The sequence below is a fragment of the Pagrus pagrus genome (genome assembly GCF_965226575.1).
Source record: "Pagrus pagrus genome assembly, chromosome: 14".
Lineage (NCBI taxonomy): Eukaryota > Metazoa > Chordata > Actinopteri > Spariformes > Sparidae > Pagrus > Pagrus pagrus.
Window position 1 is genome coordinate 26,035,081 of NC_140198.1, and position 16,938 is coordinate 26,052,018.

Here is a 16,938-nt window from a genome sequence, read left to right on the forward strand (position 1 = left end):
GTAGTGCTCCACTTTAGCCTCTACTCATAAAACTTTAATCAGCTCTGGCTGCTATGATGATTCAATTTGATAAAAAATTGGTATTTTTAAAGAACAGTATATAAATAAAAAATGTTTTTGATGCTGCAGCCCAAGCACAGACTAAAAATTAGAGCTGAACTCAGAACTAATTTTTTGATAACATAAAATTGTCTTGCTTATCTATAATTCAGATCTGAGGGAGCGGTATTAGCACAATAAAGTGTGTGCACGCTCTGAAGCCAAATGACATATTTGCAGCAGGAGAATCACATGCAGGTCCCCTTAAAGAGGGAGAGTGAACAGTGATCCGAATCAGTCAGCTGCACTGTGGACCATGTGTGCATGCGTCCTCCTTCCCTCTCATTCAGCTGTTTTAAAACGACACCTCCCCCCCTCCTTCCCAAATCCTGCTCCCGCTCCGAGTGCAGTCATTTCTAGTGCAGAGAAATGTCCCTGGTGACACTGAGGGATGACGCAGGCTCTCTCTTCCTTTCTCTGTTTCACTACCCCCCCACCAACACCATCTTTTCCCTCTTTTGACTTGCTCTCCCCTTTCTTTTTTTGCTCTGGCGCTCCCCCTTTCTCCATTTCCTCTCTCTGTCTTCCTCTCCCCCTCTCCTCTCGCTGCCTCCCCCATCTCTCCCCTCCTTCTCGCTCTCTCTCCCTCTCCCTCTCCCTCTCTCTCTCTGCTCCGGCACTGCAGTGCTGATTGTGATTGCACACACACTCACACACTCACACACACACACACACACACACTCACGCAAACACACACACGCGCACACACAGGAGCGTAGCTGAGAGGCAAGGACTGCAGCAGCATGCACCAACCGCGGCTGAGCTGTTCGGGGACACGAGGAAGGGGAACTGAGGAGAGAAAATAGTGTGCTATCTCACACCAGCCTGCGTGTGCATCTTTGCAGCGGTGGGAACGATGCATTTCAAGAGCCGATAGCTTATGTTATCCGGCCTCCTCTGCACTGCCTCTGCATCCCATTCACCCTGCTCCTCCCACTCCAACTCTTCCTCCTCCTCCTGTCTACAGCATCATTAGACAGGACTACAGATTGACCGGGACTGGCGAGTGGTGGATGGTCAGGTTTGCCCCGGCTCAAAGATTCTTCTGTGGCTATGCTACATCTACACCTCCGCTGAGGGCTGGATTGTATTCGACATTTGGAGGTAGAAGATAGCCCACAACCTGCAAGCAATCTTGGATGTGTGTGTCATTCTTTACCAGTGTTGTCATTGGCGCATTTCCTCTATTTCGCTGGTTGTTTTGCCTTCTCTGAGACTGGCTAGCAGGCACTGCAGCATCAGGACCGCAAGACCCATGAAGCGGTAGGGCATGAGGACCCAGGGGCGACCCAAAGGAAGGGCTTGAGTGCTTCCATTGCTACCACTGCTGCTGAGGTGCTTATCTTGATTTTTTTTTCTCCAGAAAAGGGTGTCTGGTGGGGGTTGGGGTGGGTGGTGACAGCACAGGTACCCAGGCCCCTGCAGAGCAGAGCGGGTGGCTCTTGCGTCGAGGCAGGCAGGACGTCCTGTGGGAAAGGGGGGAAGAAGGGCTGGCTCGAGCATTGGGCTCCTGATGGTGGCTATTTTTGTCTCCCCTAGCTGAGTGATTGGGACAGCGGGTGGAAGAGAAGATGCTTATGGCCCGAGACACGGCGCGGGATGAGGCTCAAAAGCTACACAGGAAGTGGCTGAAGCACCAGGCCTTTATGGCGGAGCTGGCCCGCAATAAAGAATGGCTGGCCAAGATAGAACAGGTGAGTGGAGGTGACCAGGGCATGATGATGGAGGGAGGGATGGTTGGATGGGGAGGTCAGATAGGCAGAGCAGGTGAGTCGGGGGGAGGGTACCATGCCAAAGAGAGCACATGACTGAGAAACAGTGATGAACGTGGGTGTGGTGGCAGTAAAATTGAATAGTTGAAAGTGGCAGAGATGTCATCACTCAGCTGTCATTTCATCTCTTGGTTTGGGGACATCCTGAATTACATTCTCAAGGTTATATTGCTATAGTGGCTGTGTTGTTTTCAGATTCACAGGTGGTATGGTCCCTGTGATTCTTTGCTCTTTTTTTCACAGAAGTTAGACCATCTGAATTTCATTGCTCAGCTATGGAGGTTACAGTGAATTATATAGAGGACACATGAACCTTTGCAGCAGCTGAGGCAAAACAGAGAGATTGCATTTTCCTTCATCTCCTTCTATTCACAACTGGTATCAGTTAGCAACACACAGCTGATGTAAGGTCAGTTCATAGCATAAAAACATTCTAGCTTTTTTGCCCCGCATTCCCATCATGCTTTGCTACACTGTCAGAGCAACATCCCTTCCACACAGAATGTTCTCCATGCCCTCTGCCTCAGTGAAGCTCAGGTGGGCTCTTGAGATGCAAATTAGTCAATGAGACTCCATTTCTGCTAATGGCACATTGCATTTGGCCGGTTTAAGTCACGAACATATTGCTGCTATCAGAAAAATGTCATTTTCAGCTCAGTCACATGTCTGGCTGCTGCTGACGAAGACATGTAGGGAATATGAGATGTAAGTGCACTTAGTAAAGTGAAGTTTGCATAAACCAATACTACGTGTCATAGTGTGACGCTTTTTCAACAATTTAAATAGAATTGCTGACTTTAGGTATGTGCTGTAAATGTGTAGTGATGTATAATAATTGATTCAGACTGATGAGATCTTGGGTGAAAAAAAGAGGAAAAAAAAGCTGGAGTGGTTAAACCAGGAAGTGCTCTTTTGCATTCAGCCCCCAAGCATCATCTGAACATTAGCGAAATGTCAGAGAGAAACCATTTTTGCAGCTGGAATCCTATAATCCCCCCATTTTTATAAATATTTTAATTATTATTTTCTCATTAGGAAATTAAGGCAGGTTAATGAGCAGATTACTAATTTCCTTTCAGCATTTTAGTGGCCAAACGCTGCACCGGGGTGAAATCTGTCAGTGTACAATAATTAATTGTGCAAAGTGTGTTTTGTCAGCAATGTTTTTGATTATTTAATACTCAGTTTTCTCACTTAAACCGGGAAACAAATGAGTGGCTTCTATCTGCCCTCTGCCTGTACCAGTATGACGAAAGGTGTGATTGAATACTTTACATGTGACTCCTAGACACACATTTAAAGCTGAATAATGAAGTCACAATGTCGGTGAGTTTTATCAGATTTTGACCTTGCTAAAATGTATTTACGTGTCTGATAATATCCTGAGATGTTTTGTTGATATTTCAAGTGTATTAATTTTTTATTGAATACATTAAGACATTCATTAGACTGTATAGATTTTACACATTGTTTTTTGTAGTATATACAGTATTATTAAATATTCATAAGATGGCAGTGTAACTAATTATAACCGTGGTCCTTGAAGACAAACCCCACTACTGTATATTACCTAATGAGGAAATCCTCATTAGCCATCCTGGTTGTCCATGTGTGAAATGTATTTTAAGGCTTATCATGTTAAAGTCTAGACCCTCCCATTAAGACAGCAGACACCTCAACTTTTTCAGTCACGATGCAAAAGAGCTTAAAGATGACTTTTAGATGCCAATCAGTGTTCGCAGATAGCTTTGTGCTTTTGGCAGATGTATTTGTTTATTTTTTCTTAGACAGTTTTTTATAAGTTCCCAGGTTTAGTCACTGAATTCGTGCAGCCATATTCATTCGTGTCCTTGACAGTGTTACACCCTATGGCTTAGTAGTACAGTATATTGTGTTTGTTTGACTATCGTCTGTTGAATAGTGTAGTGTACTATAATGTTTTATTTATTTGAAATTAAAGAATAATGTGAAATAGGTTTAGTATCTCTAGTATGTATTGTATAAAATAGAGGTTATAAAACGCTAATGTCCAAATATGGTTTGCCAGATCTATTTTTACATTTACGTTTCAGTTTTGGTTTCTATTATGTGTAGATTTGTCAATTTATGGATTAGTCAATTGATTTTGATTTGATTTTGATGATTGACTAATCATCGGCCATATTTCAAGCAATATGCCAACAAATTCTGTGGTTTCGGCTTTTCAAATGTTAGGAATCCTCTATTTTGTATTAACTAATAATTATAGTAACTGATTGACTGAGTCTTTCTTCAACAGCAGTGAAATAGAATAAAATGTCCTGGGACCTACCACTGCAGTATAACCCATGGTTCGTTTTAGAGATGCAAAATGTATCTAAATATTAGCGTTATCGCAATATGGCCAATCTCAATATTCAAATCCAGGAGCTGCAATATTTTTGATAGAGGTGAAATGCGTCACATTTAAAATAAAGCATTGTGGTGCTACAGAGATGATTGTTTTTATATTTTTTCAGTAAAAATGAAATAGGCAACAAAGGTCCAGATCATTTGAACCATTGACAGTGCAGTCATATGGTTTGTGTCTTCGACCACCATGACACCTTCTAACCCATGACCAGTTGCCTTTAATATATATGTACAATATAATTTGAATATATCATGTTTCCAGAGTTTAAAAGAATACAGTTAATGTTCTGCCTGTCACGTGACTCTACTCAGAGAGACATGGAGAGGTCCTTCCCAGAATGACATCTCAACTTGAGATGAAAACGGACTGAAACAGGATACTGCCTTACTTCTGAATCATCAGCACATTTGTATAACCTTTCATGCCAAATACCAGATAAATCAACTGAAAGGACTGACACTGAGTGCAGAAGATGGCTGCTCCACAGAGATTGTCTCTCCCCTTGCTGATTGGCATGTTTTCCTAAAGTTCCTGTGTACGTAGCTCCATACAGGCGGTTACAGAGAACCTCGTGTCTCCCTAGCCCTGCTAACATCACTTAATCTACCCCCATCTCACTCTCTGTCGTTACCTGAGAGACAGAGAGAAAAGATGACGCCGCGTCCTGCCATGATTGGAGAACTCTGCGTCCTTTTGGAAGGGTTCCCGCCGCGGCCCCTCACCTCTGTTCTCTCTCAGTACTTACTCAGCACATGAAGCAGGCACACAGCTCCAGGCCGGCTCCTGTTGGTGGAGGATCTGTGGGAGCTTCTCTGTTACAGTGAGAGGACTAACAGCTGACCTTGTGCCAAGCCTTATCATGGGCTCAGGGGTCAGTGCCTGTAAACACACAGACAAAATGTGGTCTTGTGTCCTGTGTCGCTGGAGCACATACAGTAGTAACACTGGCAGACTAATGAACACAGGACACTTATATACTTATCAATACATTTGCTTAATGAACTTTAACATAACTGTCTGTTTTTTAGATAAAGAAAGATGTGGCTGTTATATTTCATATCCACATTCTCTGTCTGAAATATTATTATCCTCTTTATTTTCATTTGCTCTTTTGTATGTGATTTGTAGAACTTTGGTAAAGGAGATTAACAAGGGATGATTGCCTCTCTTAAATACATACAGTAGAGTCAGTGTCATTGTATGTTCAGCTGGCAATATTCTGTAATTTTCTTACTGTAAATAAAGCCATGATCAAATAATACATGCCAATAGACCACACCTAAGATTGTGTTGGTCCACCTCTCTCAGTCGGCCTTTTTCACAGTAGGAGAAGCAAATGTATAAATGATAAAATGGATTATTTAAATTTAGCTGCTTCAGTTTCAGGGTCCTGGCCATCATTAGTAACACCTTTGTGTTTCCCTATTATGCCGATAAACAGTATAGTTTCGTTTTTTCATAACACTTTTCAGCAGTAGATTACATACTGTTGCAAAATGTTAGCAGGACATTGCATATGGAATTACCATGTTCACATTAATGAAGGAATATGTCACCCAAAGCAATGGTGTGTCTCACTAATATCATTCTAATAGTTTGTGGATAACAATGGAGCTAGAACTAATTTTGTGTTCAAACTACAGTCAATCGTGCATCCAGCCCTCTCTCTGTTTTATCATTCTTAATAACTGTTTAATAATGAGTAAATTAAAATGACATGGGTTGAAGCAAAAGAAAATGTTCCACTGTTTGGACTAACTATGGCATGGAGGAATACATTTCTGTATATCATGCTTTGGCTGCTAGAAAGAAAACTAGAATATCACCAGTCATATTTAACCAGTAGGTGAAGAAATAGAGAAGCTTGACATTATCATAGCTTGGAACTAGTTTCACAGTTTTTCATTTCCTCAAAACTAATACTAACTATTTTCATCTCATCTCTTATGAAAGTAATGTTTATCTTCACACATTCTATAATATCAGGCAGAATTCCAACACTGAACAACAAGGCTTATACTACACCTATTACAAAAAAGTTGGGACATTGTAAATAGAAACAGAATGCAATGATTTTTAAATCCTTTCTGACAGGCATTCATTTAAATTGTGACAAGATATTTGATGTTCAAATTGATGAACTTATTGTTTCTTTAGAAATACACACTCATTCTGAATTTGATGCCAGCTAAAATTTCCCAAAAGGTGGGATAGAGGCATATCTACCACTGTGCTACATCACCATTTCTCCAGCTGCATTATGGCCGCTGGAGTCGATTGCGGCCATTCTAAACAATGTTTGTGATTCCAGCGTGTAGCAGCTTGTTTCAGGAGCGCCTCTTTGCTCTGCTCTGCTTAAAACATGCAGCCACTTTATTTTTGATGGAAGCTGCATCAAGCTGTAAAGAGCAGATCAGCAGTACATGTAAGTCAGACACAGGAACCACATAGAGCATTCAGTCAATTTTCAAAATAAAACACCCTATGCAGACTCATGGTTAAAACAGACGTTAAAACAGACAAAAAAAAGAATCCATTTAACTACATCATACCTGCCAACACTTACAATTCGATAGAGTCTCCCTATTTTTAACCCTTTTCGCCCGCTGTGTTCCTAATTAGTAATTACTTCCACTAATCTCCTGCTTTTATAGTGTCCACTCCGCTTAGTTTGTTGCTGAAAATGGACGAAACAGGTTCAGAGAAGAGGAAATGCACTTTCCACTTTGCATCACTTCATGTGAAATGAGCTCGGGGCCCAGAGAAGTCAGTGGCATTTCTGGATGTGGTTGATATATGATTTTCCCTTCGCATGTTAGAGATTATAGATGAAGCGACAAACTGTGTTTAAAGACAACAGTTTTCGAAAGTATTTATCCTTTTTCTACAATGCCAGTTTTAGTGCAGTGGCATTCAGTCATCTTTTGATGATATTATGGATTGTAGATGGTGATATCCATAAATTCCTTGCAATTGTGTGTTGAAAAATGTTGTTCTTAAAGTCTTTACCCATGCATTTTTTCACAAAGTAGAGAACCTTGCCCCACCCTTGCTTGTGAAAGAATGAGCCTTTAAAAGATCCCCTCTCAGACCCAGTCATGATACTATTATCGTTACCAATGAACCTGTGGAACGTTCCAGCCGGGTTTTTGGAGCACTCCATAACTTTGTCCCACCTCTTTTTGGAGTTGCAGTTGTAACTCACAGAGCAGCAACAGTTTCAGAGGACCATTTACTGTAGCCACATGTAAGAATGGGGTTGTGTGGACTGACTGATGTTTTTTTTTTGCTATTTCAACTATGTGCCATCCACAATGCAACATCAGGATCTTGTGAAGGTCCCACAGCTTACATCAGGTTAAACATGATTTCAGGGTAGTTTGGTTGTGGTGTTATTTTGACTATCATAAAGAATGTTACGTTGTTTTATCCTGTAGTATGTTTGCTACTAATAAATGAAGTAGCAATGCAAATAAATGATTGATAAGGGCTGGGGCTAGTTCATTTATCCAAGATGAAGCATATAACAATACCTCATACAAAGCATTGTGTTGAGAGATCTGTATGAGTACGACATATATATATATATATATATATACGTGTGTGTAAACCTATTGTTTAACAGCCAAAATTGCCATCAAATTATCATAATTAAAGAGGTCAGGTCTACTAATAGATTTTATAATTCTGTTGGCTAACTTTGAGACTACTGGTAACTGGCATTATGAAGTAAGAAAACATCTTACCCTTTCTAGTTCTTAATTGGCCATGTAGCTGTTTCATGTGAGATACGAGTGTCCTGAGTGGGGTAATGAAATGATCATAGCTGAACAGTTTCTAAAATGACTAATTATAAGTTTTCTCAGTAACTTGTGTCCAGATGTCAAACAACCTTGTCAGCAAAATGAAAAAATGACCAAGAGACAATTGACCTGAGGTTTATTTTTCCCTTACTTCAGTGATGTCTGAGCTAGAGTTAGTGCAAATGTTTTAAATATGATGAAACCGACAACTGTGCTTGTTTTTCTAAATAAGGTATTCTGTAACACATAAACATCACTTTTATTGTTTGCTCTACAGTGAAGTCTTGTCATTGTCATTCGTTCTTTGTTTAAACACTGCCAGTTATAAATTCAGCCCAGTCATATCATGCTCCTGTTATAAAACAGCATTGCACAAACACTATACTGTATATATAATATATATATGCAATGCTTTTTGAAATGGAGAAAGCTGCGGGTAGCCATTTTCTCAGAGCGTTTTATGACTTTGTAACTCCGAGCACATTAGTGTACTTGTTACATTTAGATTTTATAGATTGCTTTGACATCCAGTATGAATTTGATTGTTTTGATGCTCTTGAAAAGTCCTATATATCTAAATACCTTCTTATGCCTTAATTAACACCTGTTAAGGTTTCGCATCCATAACATCCAGCTTTCAGTGATTTAGTTTTGTCCATGGAACGTTTCAATAAAAAGTGAGCCGTAAGCACAATTAACAGTCTCTCACTTCTACAGTGTAGTATTGATGAATTTACCAATTCCCCCATTTTGTCTCTTACATCCATAATCCAACTCACTACAACACCCTCACTTTCCAGATGATGCTGTTTTTCATGTTACATGTACTTAAATGTACTTACTTTATATGCTTAATCCAAATCAAAATGCTATTTTATGACAACTGTCATTGCCACCATAGCCCCGCAATGTACAATAAATACATGTCCATTCTGCTATTTTAGCGTTTAAAAATATTAAAGCATGTAACTGTATTTAAACAACTGCTTTCATGAATGATAAGTTTCTGTCTTTGACGGCAATGGTTCTTTCAGAAATAACATGCTACTAGCATTGCATGCCATCCATGCATCGCTGGTCAGGGAGTGGTTTAAAATGAAGCCAGTAGGAAATAAAAACACAGATTGGAATAAAATAGTATAATAGATATGTAATAATAGATAAGTTCATGATGACATTCATCTTATTTAGCCTTATAGAAATGGTGGAATCCATTTATTCATACATGATTTCAAAATATGATTTTTTGTTTTTAGTTATTATATTAGTATATACTTATATTTTTAGTGAGTGTCACAGCTGAAAGTTGTTTCAGAGGGAAAAGTCCAGAATTGTAAATAATGGTAATCCATTAAGTTGATAGTTTCACATCGCTTTAATGTGTTGCATTGTGGGTTGGGCTGAAAAGACAACATGGAATCAAAGAATGAAAGGTGGCATTGTGTAGTGATAATTACAACATTATGACACTTTGATCAGCTAAATTAGAATTTGGATGTGTGCTCGGTGTAGGATGTTTAATGTTTTTTTAATCTTTTTTTTTTCTAAGTATCATGCAGATAACAGCGTGAGTTGCATAGTGTTACTTTGATGCATACAGTAGGTGTGAATACATTGTTGTTTGTGCCAGTAGTATAAAACAAGCCCTTTAATCCCACCCACTATTTCATTGTGCTGCATCAGCATTACAAGAAAGCCTGCAGAATTTGGCAACACAATGCTGCCCCAATAGCATGATTCATATGTGGTAGCCATTAAAATATCGCACTACGTCGGCCATGACTGCCTCAAAAATTCACTTCACAGATGCCCTTTGGATCCAACTGTGCCCAGGCTGTAGCACAGCCCAGCACACCCGCAGCCTCATTCCTGTTCCATAAACCTTTGATTCTTCCTCCTTTTGCTTCCCTTCTTCCTTTACTCTGCCTTTCTCCTCTCCTCTCCTCTCCTCTCCTCTCCTCTCCTCTCTCCACCCCCTCTCTGATTTCTTCTCCCTCTGCCTCACTCTGTGTGTCAGTAAAGCCAAGAGAGGAGAGAGAGAGACCTGCTTTCTGCTGGCTCTGCATTATGGGAGGGAGAGCGAGGCTGAGGGAAGATAGGAGCGAGAGAGAGGGATGTGAGAGAGTGAGCGCTAGCAGCAGTTAAGCAGAGAGCCTGTGCCAAGAGGAGGAATGCAGCACTGCATTATGAAAGCCATAGGATATAGGTCCAGCTCTCTGTGAAAGATAAAGAAGAGAAGAAGAATTTAGAAGATAAAATCCAACATATGCACGGTTGTTATTACAAAATTGAGCTAAGTAACTAATGAATACATCACCCACTATCAAACGTGACATGAGAATGTTGAGCATATATGTATATTTCTTAAAAAATGGAAGAAATCTGCAACATTATCAGGTGCTTTTAGTTGTGAAGATCTTCACTGTAAGTGAGCTTTTGTGAGTCAGATGCAAAAATATCCAAAATCTTGTCACAGAAGGAAAACACCTCCTACTCCCCTAAGTCTAGGTATGGGAGGAGACTGCTAATAATCTAGTTCAGGGAAGAGCTTCATTGACACAGGAAAACGCCACAAGCTTTGATCTCACCGCATCTCCCCATCCAGATCACGTCATGAACAAAGCCCAGGATTTAGTGGAGGGAAGAGGAGCAGAGGAGCACAGGCGAAGGACAGAACAGGGGTTTATTAGACTTGCCATGCATGATTTTTAGGTCAGCCCGAGGCCAAACTTTGCTCCATACACCTGCTTCTCTGCAAGCAGGGGGCTCCAGCCTTGGCATGGAGCTGTGTTTTCCCAAGCTATTTTTGGGGACAAAACTGAATTTAGCCACTCACTTTCAGCATTATCACATTTTATTCTCCTTTCTGATATAATGTAATACATATAACAAATGAAAAAACAGGACCCACATTCATGGTTTAGAACAGTGTGATGCTGAGGTGTGGAGGGCAGGAATAGGGCTGTTTGTCACAGTACCATACAGCTCTTTCTTTGAACACCACTTCCCTTTGGGAAAGACAGTTGCTAAAAGGTCACCAGTTATGTAAAAATCATTGTCATGGAAAAGAAAATCCACGTACAATCAATACATTTTGATTTAGACAAAGATTTTCTTTGTGCTTGAAATCTAAAATGGTGGACAGTTCTTTGCAGCAGTTGTACAGTTCACAGATCTCTGGTACCAAGTGAAGCAACAACCGTCTCAGCCCATAAGAACCATCCCTGGAAGCAAAAGCTGACATTAAAGTGGTATACAAGCGAGAAGCAAAAAGTCACTCAGCCAAGAAATGACAGTCCAGCACATAATGTCATTTTTAAAAAGGATAGCTTTAACACGTGTGAAAATACAAAGTAACCTACATTAAAGTGATCTTGTGACCAATCTGAAATATGTTCTGCAGTTTAACGCTTTGTATCTGCAGGAGGGTCAGGAGCTGATCCAGGAGAAGCCGGAGCTGCGTTCAGTCGTGCAGCAGAAGCTGGAGGAGATCAGAGAGTGCTGGTCCGACCTGGAGATCACGACCAAAGCCAAGGCTCGGCAGCTCTTTGAAAACAACAAGCCAGAACCGGCTGTGAAGAGCTACTCGGACCTCGACAACCAGCTCTCCCACCTGGAGCAGCAGCCCCCCCAGCTGGAGCAGGCACACCATCTGCCCACCTTCAATGAGCAGCTCCAGAAATTCCAGGCAAGTCTCAAGGCTTTCCAGGGTCCCTCAAAGAGATTGTTTCTTGTTATAAAATATTTTACTGAGACCCAAATGATTCTTTCATATATGAAATGAGCTGCTCTGCACCCACAACCGATTATGTTGGTGGAGTTTCCACCATACCTGGTCATACTCTTACTTCCACCTTGTCTAACACGTTGTCCTTTGTACTGCTCTGCAAGTATTTATTGCTCAGCATGTTTTCCAGGGATCTTTCACTCACAGGTAATACTAGCCCAATAGGAAAATACCTCATTACAAGTAAAAGTCATACATTTAAAATTATCATCAATTATTTATGAGGAAATGATGTGTAAGCAACATTTTATTGACGTGAAGGTGGAGTTAATTTCAACAATTGTTTTTACTTTTGGGTATTTTAATCTCTAATTGACTTAACCTTATAAATTGGACCAACACATCTGGCTGAAACAAATGTGTGGAGTGAAAGATACAGTCTTCACCTCTGAAATGTAGTAGAGGAGAGAGGTATAAAGTGGCATCACGTGTAAATACTAAAATAATGTAAAGTACCTCAAAACATTTAAACCAGGGTTTCAAAAATGAAACACTGATTTAGTCCTTGAGTCCTGCTACATTTATTTTAGACTACCAGTCGACTTCAGTTTGGCCAAATAATTAAAACCTTGACTCCACCCTGTGATATTTACCTCAACCAAAAATACTATCTCAACCTCCACAGCACCTTCGCCCATGAGAAATATTTGTATGACTAAAACTCTCTAATCTCCCCTTATGTAGCTAATGCTTTTGACAGACTGCATACTTCAGCTCATTGTTGTTTATGTAATTTATCTCAGCTCGGACGTGTGTCCAAAGAGGCCGCTGTTGTAGCATGTTCTCAAACCCGAGGTTCAGTGGCATTAAAAAATGCACCATATGCCTTTTTTCCTTACAGTGAGACAACCTGCTTACATAACCCAGAAATGTTCTGATAGGAAAGCGGCTGATGTGCTGTGTTTGTCCATCCGTCATATGGCTGTAAGATGACCTTCCCCTTCCCTCTGGTGTAGGCTATGGAGTCTCAGATAGGGGACTTTTACAAGGATGTGGGAGACCTGGGAAGCTTGCAGGGGGTCTGCCTACCCCAGCGAGGGCTGATGGCAGGTGAAAGGGAGGGCGGCGAGCAGTCAGACGGGGTAGAGACCCGCATCGTCCGCCTCATTGAGCCCCTGAAGGAGAGACGCCGCATCCTGCTGGCTTCCAAAGAGATGCACCAAGTCGCCCAAGACCTGGAGGATGAGATAGTGAGTGCAGACCTATTTTTTACAATCCTTTCAAGTTATAGGGTTCCTCTGCTTCAACTGTCAGAGTTAGTATGATAAGGTAGACGGTGTTATGGTACATATATTTAAGGAATCAGAATTTAAAAGATTTAATCAATGATACAAAGTTCATGTGTCTCACTGATGCTTTCCATGTTTGATACTGTACATAGATCCTTACATAAACTGAAAATGTAATGACCTGACTGTTGTTACGTGATAGCTGTGGATTCAGGAGAGGCTTCCCGTGGCCTCGTGTAAGGATTATGGGAATAACCTCCAGAGTGTACAGCAGCATGTTAAAAAGAACCAGGTGAGTGTCAAATATGACATTTGGCCATATTCAGCTGAAATGTGACCGAAACTTGCTCACCTCTTATTGCTTATCTCTGATTGGTCCTTTAGACACTCCAGAGGGAGCTGACAGGACGGCGGGCTCGTGTTGAGGAGGTTCTGGACAGGGCGGGGATTATCGCTTCACTGAGGACTCCTGAGGTGGAGTTTGTGCGTGAAGGGGCGGGGCATGTGCGCCAACTGTGGGAGGTTTTGCAGCTGGAGACGGAGAGGAGGTCTGTGTTGCTGGACGCCACTCTGCAGTCTCAGCAGTACTACACTGAGGCAGCTAAAGTGGAGTCCTGGCTGTCAGGTCAGAAGCTTCATCTGGTCAATGAAGAAAAAGGCACGGTAAGGATAGCCCTGATAGTCACACAGGCCTTTGTTAGCATAAACCTTTAGTGAACATGTGAAACCTACATCCTTACGTTATTCTGATATTTTCAGGACGAGGCAAGCACGCTGCAGCTGCTGAAGGCCCACCTGGCTCTGGAGCAAACAGTGGAAACATATGCAGAGACTGTAGGCATGCTATCCCAGCAATGCCAGCATCTTCTGGAACTTGGACACCCAGATAGGTGTGGAATGAACCGCCATCACACATGCACTCACCAAGCACACATATAGCCGAAGAAAAGAGGAAAGTTAGATTTTTTCATGCTCTGTCTACAGTGTTGGATAATATTAGGGTGATATTGTCAATGCTCATTTTCTTGATAGCTGCTACATTCTATTTTCTCTCAATATTCCACAGTGAGCAAATCACCAAGCAGCAGTCCCACATAGACCGGCTGTATGTGTCTCTGAAAGACATGGTCGAGCACAGGAAGACCAAGCTGGAGCAGCAGTACTGGCTCTATCAGCTCAACAAGGATGTGGAAGAGCTAGAGAAGTGGATCACTGACCGTGAGGGAGTGGCAAGTTCTACTGAGCTGGGCCAAGACCTCGAGGATGTCACGGTCAGTCCATCAGCATGCTACACTACTCTGATGACAGGAGATACTAAAATTTTACAGTCTGAGTAATTTTACCCCATGAACCATGATTATATAATCATAGGAATATTTAGCACCAGAACAATGAAATACAGTTGCTTTGTTAATGCAATAAGTGAAATAAGTAGTCGTGGTTAATTAATCATTAGTTATGTTATACAAAAAGCTGAAAGAAACTTACAGTAAGGATCCACAACTGTAAGATTGTAATAAAACAGTCTAAGTCTAAAGAAACCAGTTTATGTACACTGTTTTACCCTAATTAAAAACAAACTGAAAGAAAATAAAGCTACTCAAAAATATTACATTTCATTTTTAAGCCCTGTTACTTTCTGAGCAAATGTAATGATCTGATTTAATTTTTAAGCCTCATGTTGAGATTTTAATTTGATTATGATGATTCATAAATGTTTTCTTGTGATCACAAACATAATGTCCATAGCAAACATGCCAGAGGGCAAGAAGCAAAAATGCAAGAGGATAAAGTAAATTAGTAATTAGGGTTATTTTATGAGCCATTGAATTAATGTGTAAGAATGGCTGCTGTTGGTGCGTGTACATTCCAAATATGAGTTTTATATGCTTTGGTTTATGATCTATTCAGTTACAACATGTACATATATATATATATATATATATATGGAATTAATAAAGCAGCAGTTTGAAAGAAAAACACCTGATGTTTAATGGCTGCTTAGTTTTTTTTAGTGAAGGAACATAGCAGACATGAGAGAGCAATAAAAACAGCTATAAATGCTCCATCTCTAAAATCTATAATTTGTTTGTAAAAGGTTAAAGGCTCAGGACTGAAGGATAACTGTGACTGTGTCTGTACAGCGGTATGTTTTTCCTACATGAACCAAGATGAGTAGGTTATAAAAACTAAGAAGAGACTTGTGTCTTGGCTGATGAAGAAATATAGTTTTCAGGTTTTATGTTTCATAATCTTTATGCGATGAATAGACAAGGGCTGCAACTAAAGATTACTGTAATTATCTATCAATTAGCCATTACTCATTTTCTCGATCAATCAGTTAATCATTTTGTCTGTAAAAATGCCCATCATGTGTCCAAATGACTCATTTGTCTGACAACTTCTACAACTAGAGATATTTAATTTATAGTGATAAAACACAAAAAAAGCTTAAAATAATCAACATTAGTTTGGAATTTTGCTTAAAATGAGAAATTGAACATCAAAGTAATTGCAAATTAGTTTTCTGTTACCTGATGGATTAGTCAGCTAATGTTTTCTGCTCTAGAATAAAGAGGAGTGGTGCTGTTATTCCAGTTTCCACAGGTAGTGGAAAACCACCCTTATTTATTATTTTATTTTTCTATTTATTATAATTGTTTTACTGGCCAGTACTACAGTTTTACTGTCCCATTAAATCTACTGACCGGACACTAAACAGATTCTAACAGAAAACAACAGCAACAAATACAAAATTACACCTGTGGTTCCTCATTCTAAGCTCCTCGTCTCGTCTTACTTAGACACATTTAAGGAATAGAAACATCCTTGATGGTGGTGGACCTCTGTTGATTTCCAGGTTACGGGCTAGAGGACAGAAGGTTGAAGGATGAGAATGAGCATAATGAGCGGTATAGAAAGCCTCAAAAATGTCTCAAAATAATTAATATTATGAGCCTCACAAAGGTAGTACATTTGCATCAATGAATGCACAGCATTATCACATTGTATCAGAATGAATTAGTTCATGTTCTTGTGTCCAGTCCCTGTAGTGTTGTGTTGTTTATGTGTGTTCCAGGTGCTTCAGGAGAGATTCACCAAGTTTGCCTCAGAAACCAACAACATTGGCCAGCAGCGCATGGAGCAGGTGAACAAAATGGTGAACGAGATGATCGACTGCGGCCACTCGGACGCAGCCACCATTGCTGAGTGGAAGGACGGCCTGAACGAGTCGTGGGCCGACCTCCTGGAGCTGATGGAGACCCGCAGACAGATGTTGGCAGCATCGCACCAGCTGCACAAGTTCTTCACTGACTGCAAAGAGGTACAGTCAAAACAAATACCAGCCTGTGATTCAGGTGTACAGTGCTCTTCATCGCCGTTTCAAAGGTAGACAGTCTGGGACATGCGGCTTCTATTTTTAAAACGCTCGTGACGATGCTGTCCTGTGTTGTAGGTCTTGGCTCAGATCGCAGGGAAGATGAAGCAGCTGCCAGAGGTGAGGGCGTGCCAAGCCAACATCACCAACCCAGCCACCCTGCAGAGACTCATGCACTCTTTTGAGCATGCCCTTCAACTGCTAGTGGCACAGGCAAGTGATCTGATTTCTTTCTGAGTCACACACTGTACTTGCTGCTGATGAGCGCTGCGATGAGGGCCTATACATTTCACCAAACATATTTTTGACAAAAAACAGAATCCTTTCCCATATCCATGGATAACCTAGCCCTTAGAATAAATAAGTGTATTTAAATACATGCCCTTTAAATAGCTTGTTTTGTTCTATCAACAGTCATAACCTCTTATTAAATCACTTCAGTTCAATGTATTTTCTACAAACACAACCATTCTTCTG

General features: G+C 40.7%; 1 protein-coding gene across 2 annotated transcripts in view; it reads left to right on the forward strand.

Annotated features, from left to right (window-relative positions):
* The first annotated feature begins 487 nt into the window (after window positions 1–487).
* The window catches only part of sptbn4a (spectrin, beta, non-erythrocytic 4a), a 31,449-nt gene continuing 14,998 nt past the window's right edge, over window positions 488–16,938 (forward strand). The window contains exons 1-10 of one of the 2 annotated variants that reach the window (XM_084374552.1): window positions 488–1,434; window positions 1,639–1,793; window positions 11,491–11,754; window positions 12,810–13,043; window positions 13,285–13,374; window positions 13,467–13,745; window positions 13,842–13,972; window positions 14,149–14,353; window positions 16,162–16,407; window positions 16,540–16,674. In XM_084374552.1, coding sequence (XP_084230678.1) covers window positions 1,671–1,793; window positions 11,491–11,754; window positions 12,810–13,043; window positions 13,285–13,374; window positions 13,467–13,745; window positions 13,842–13,972; window positions 14,149–14,353; window positions 16,162–16,407; window positions 16,540–16,674 — 1,707 coding nt within the window. In that variant the 5' untranslated portion in view covers window positions 488–1,434; window positions 1,639–1,670. Of the gene's footprint in view, window positions 1,794–11,490; window positions 11,755–12,809; window positions 13,044–13,284; window positions 13,375–13,466; window positions 13,746–13,841; window positions 13,973–14,148; window positions 14,354–16,161; window positions 16,408–16,539; window positions 16,675–16,938 lie in introns of both variants that reach the window. The other variant, XM_084374553.1, reaches the window with a different exon arrangement.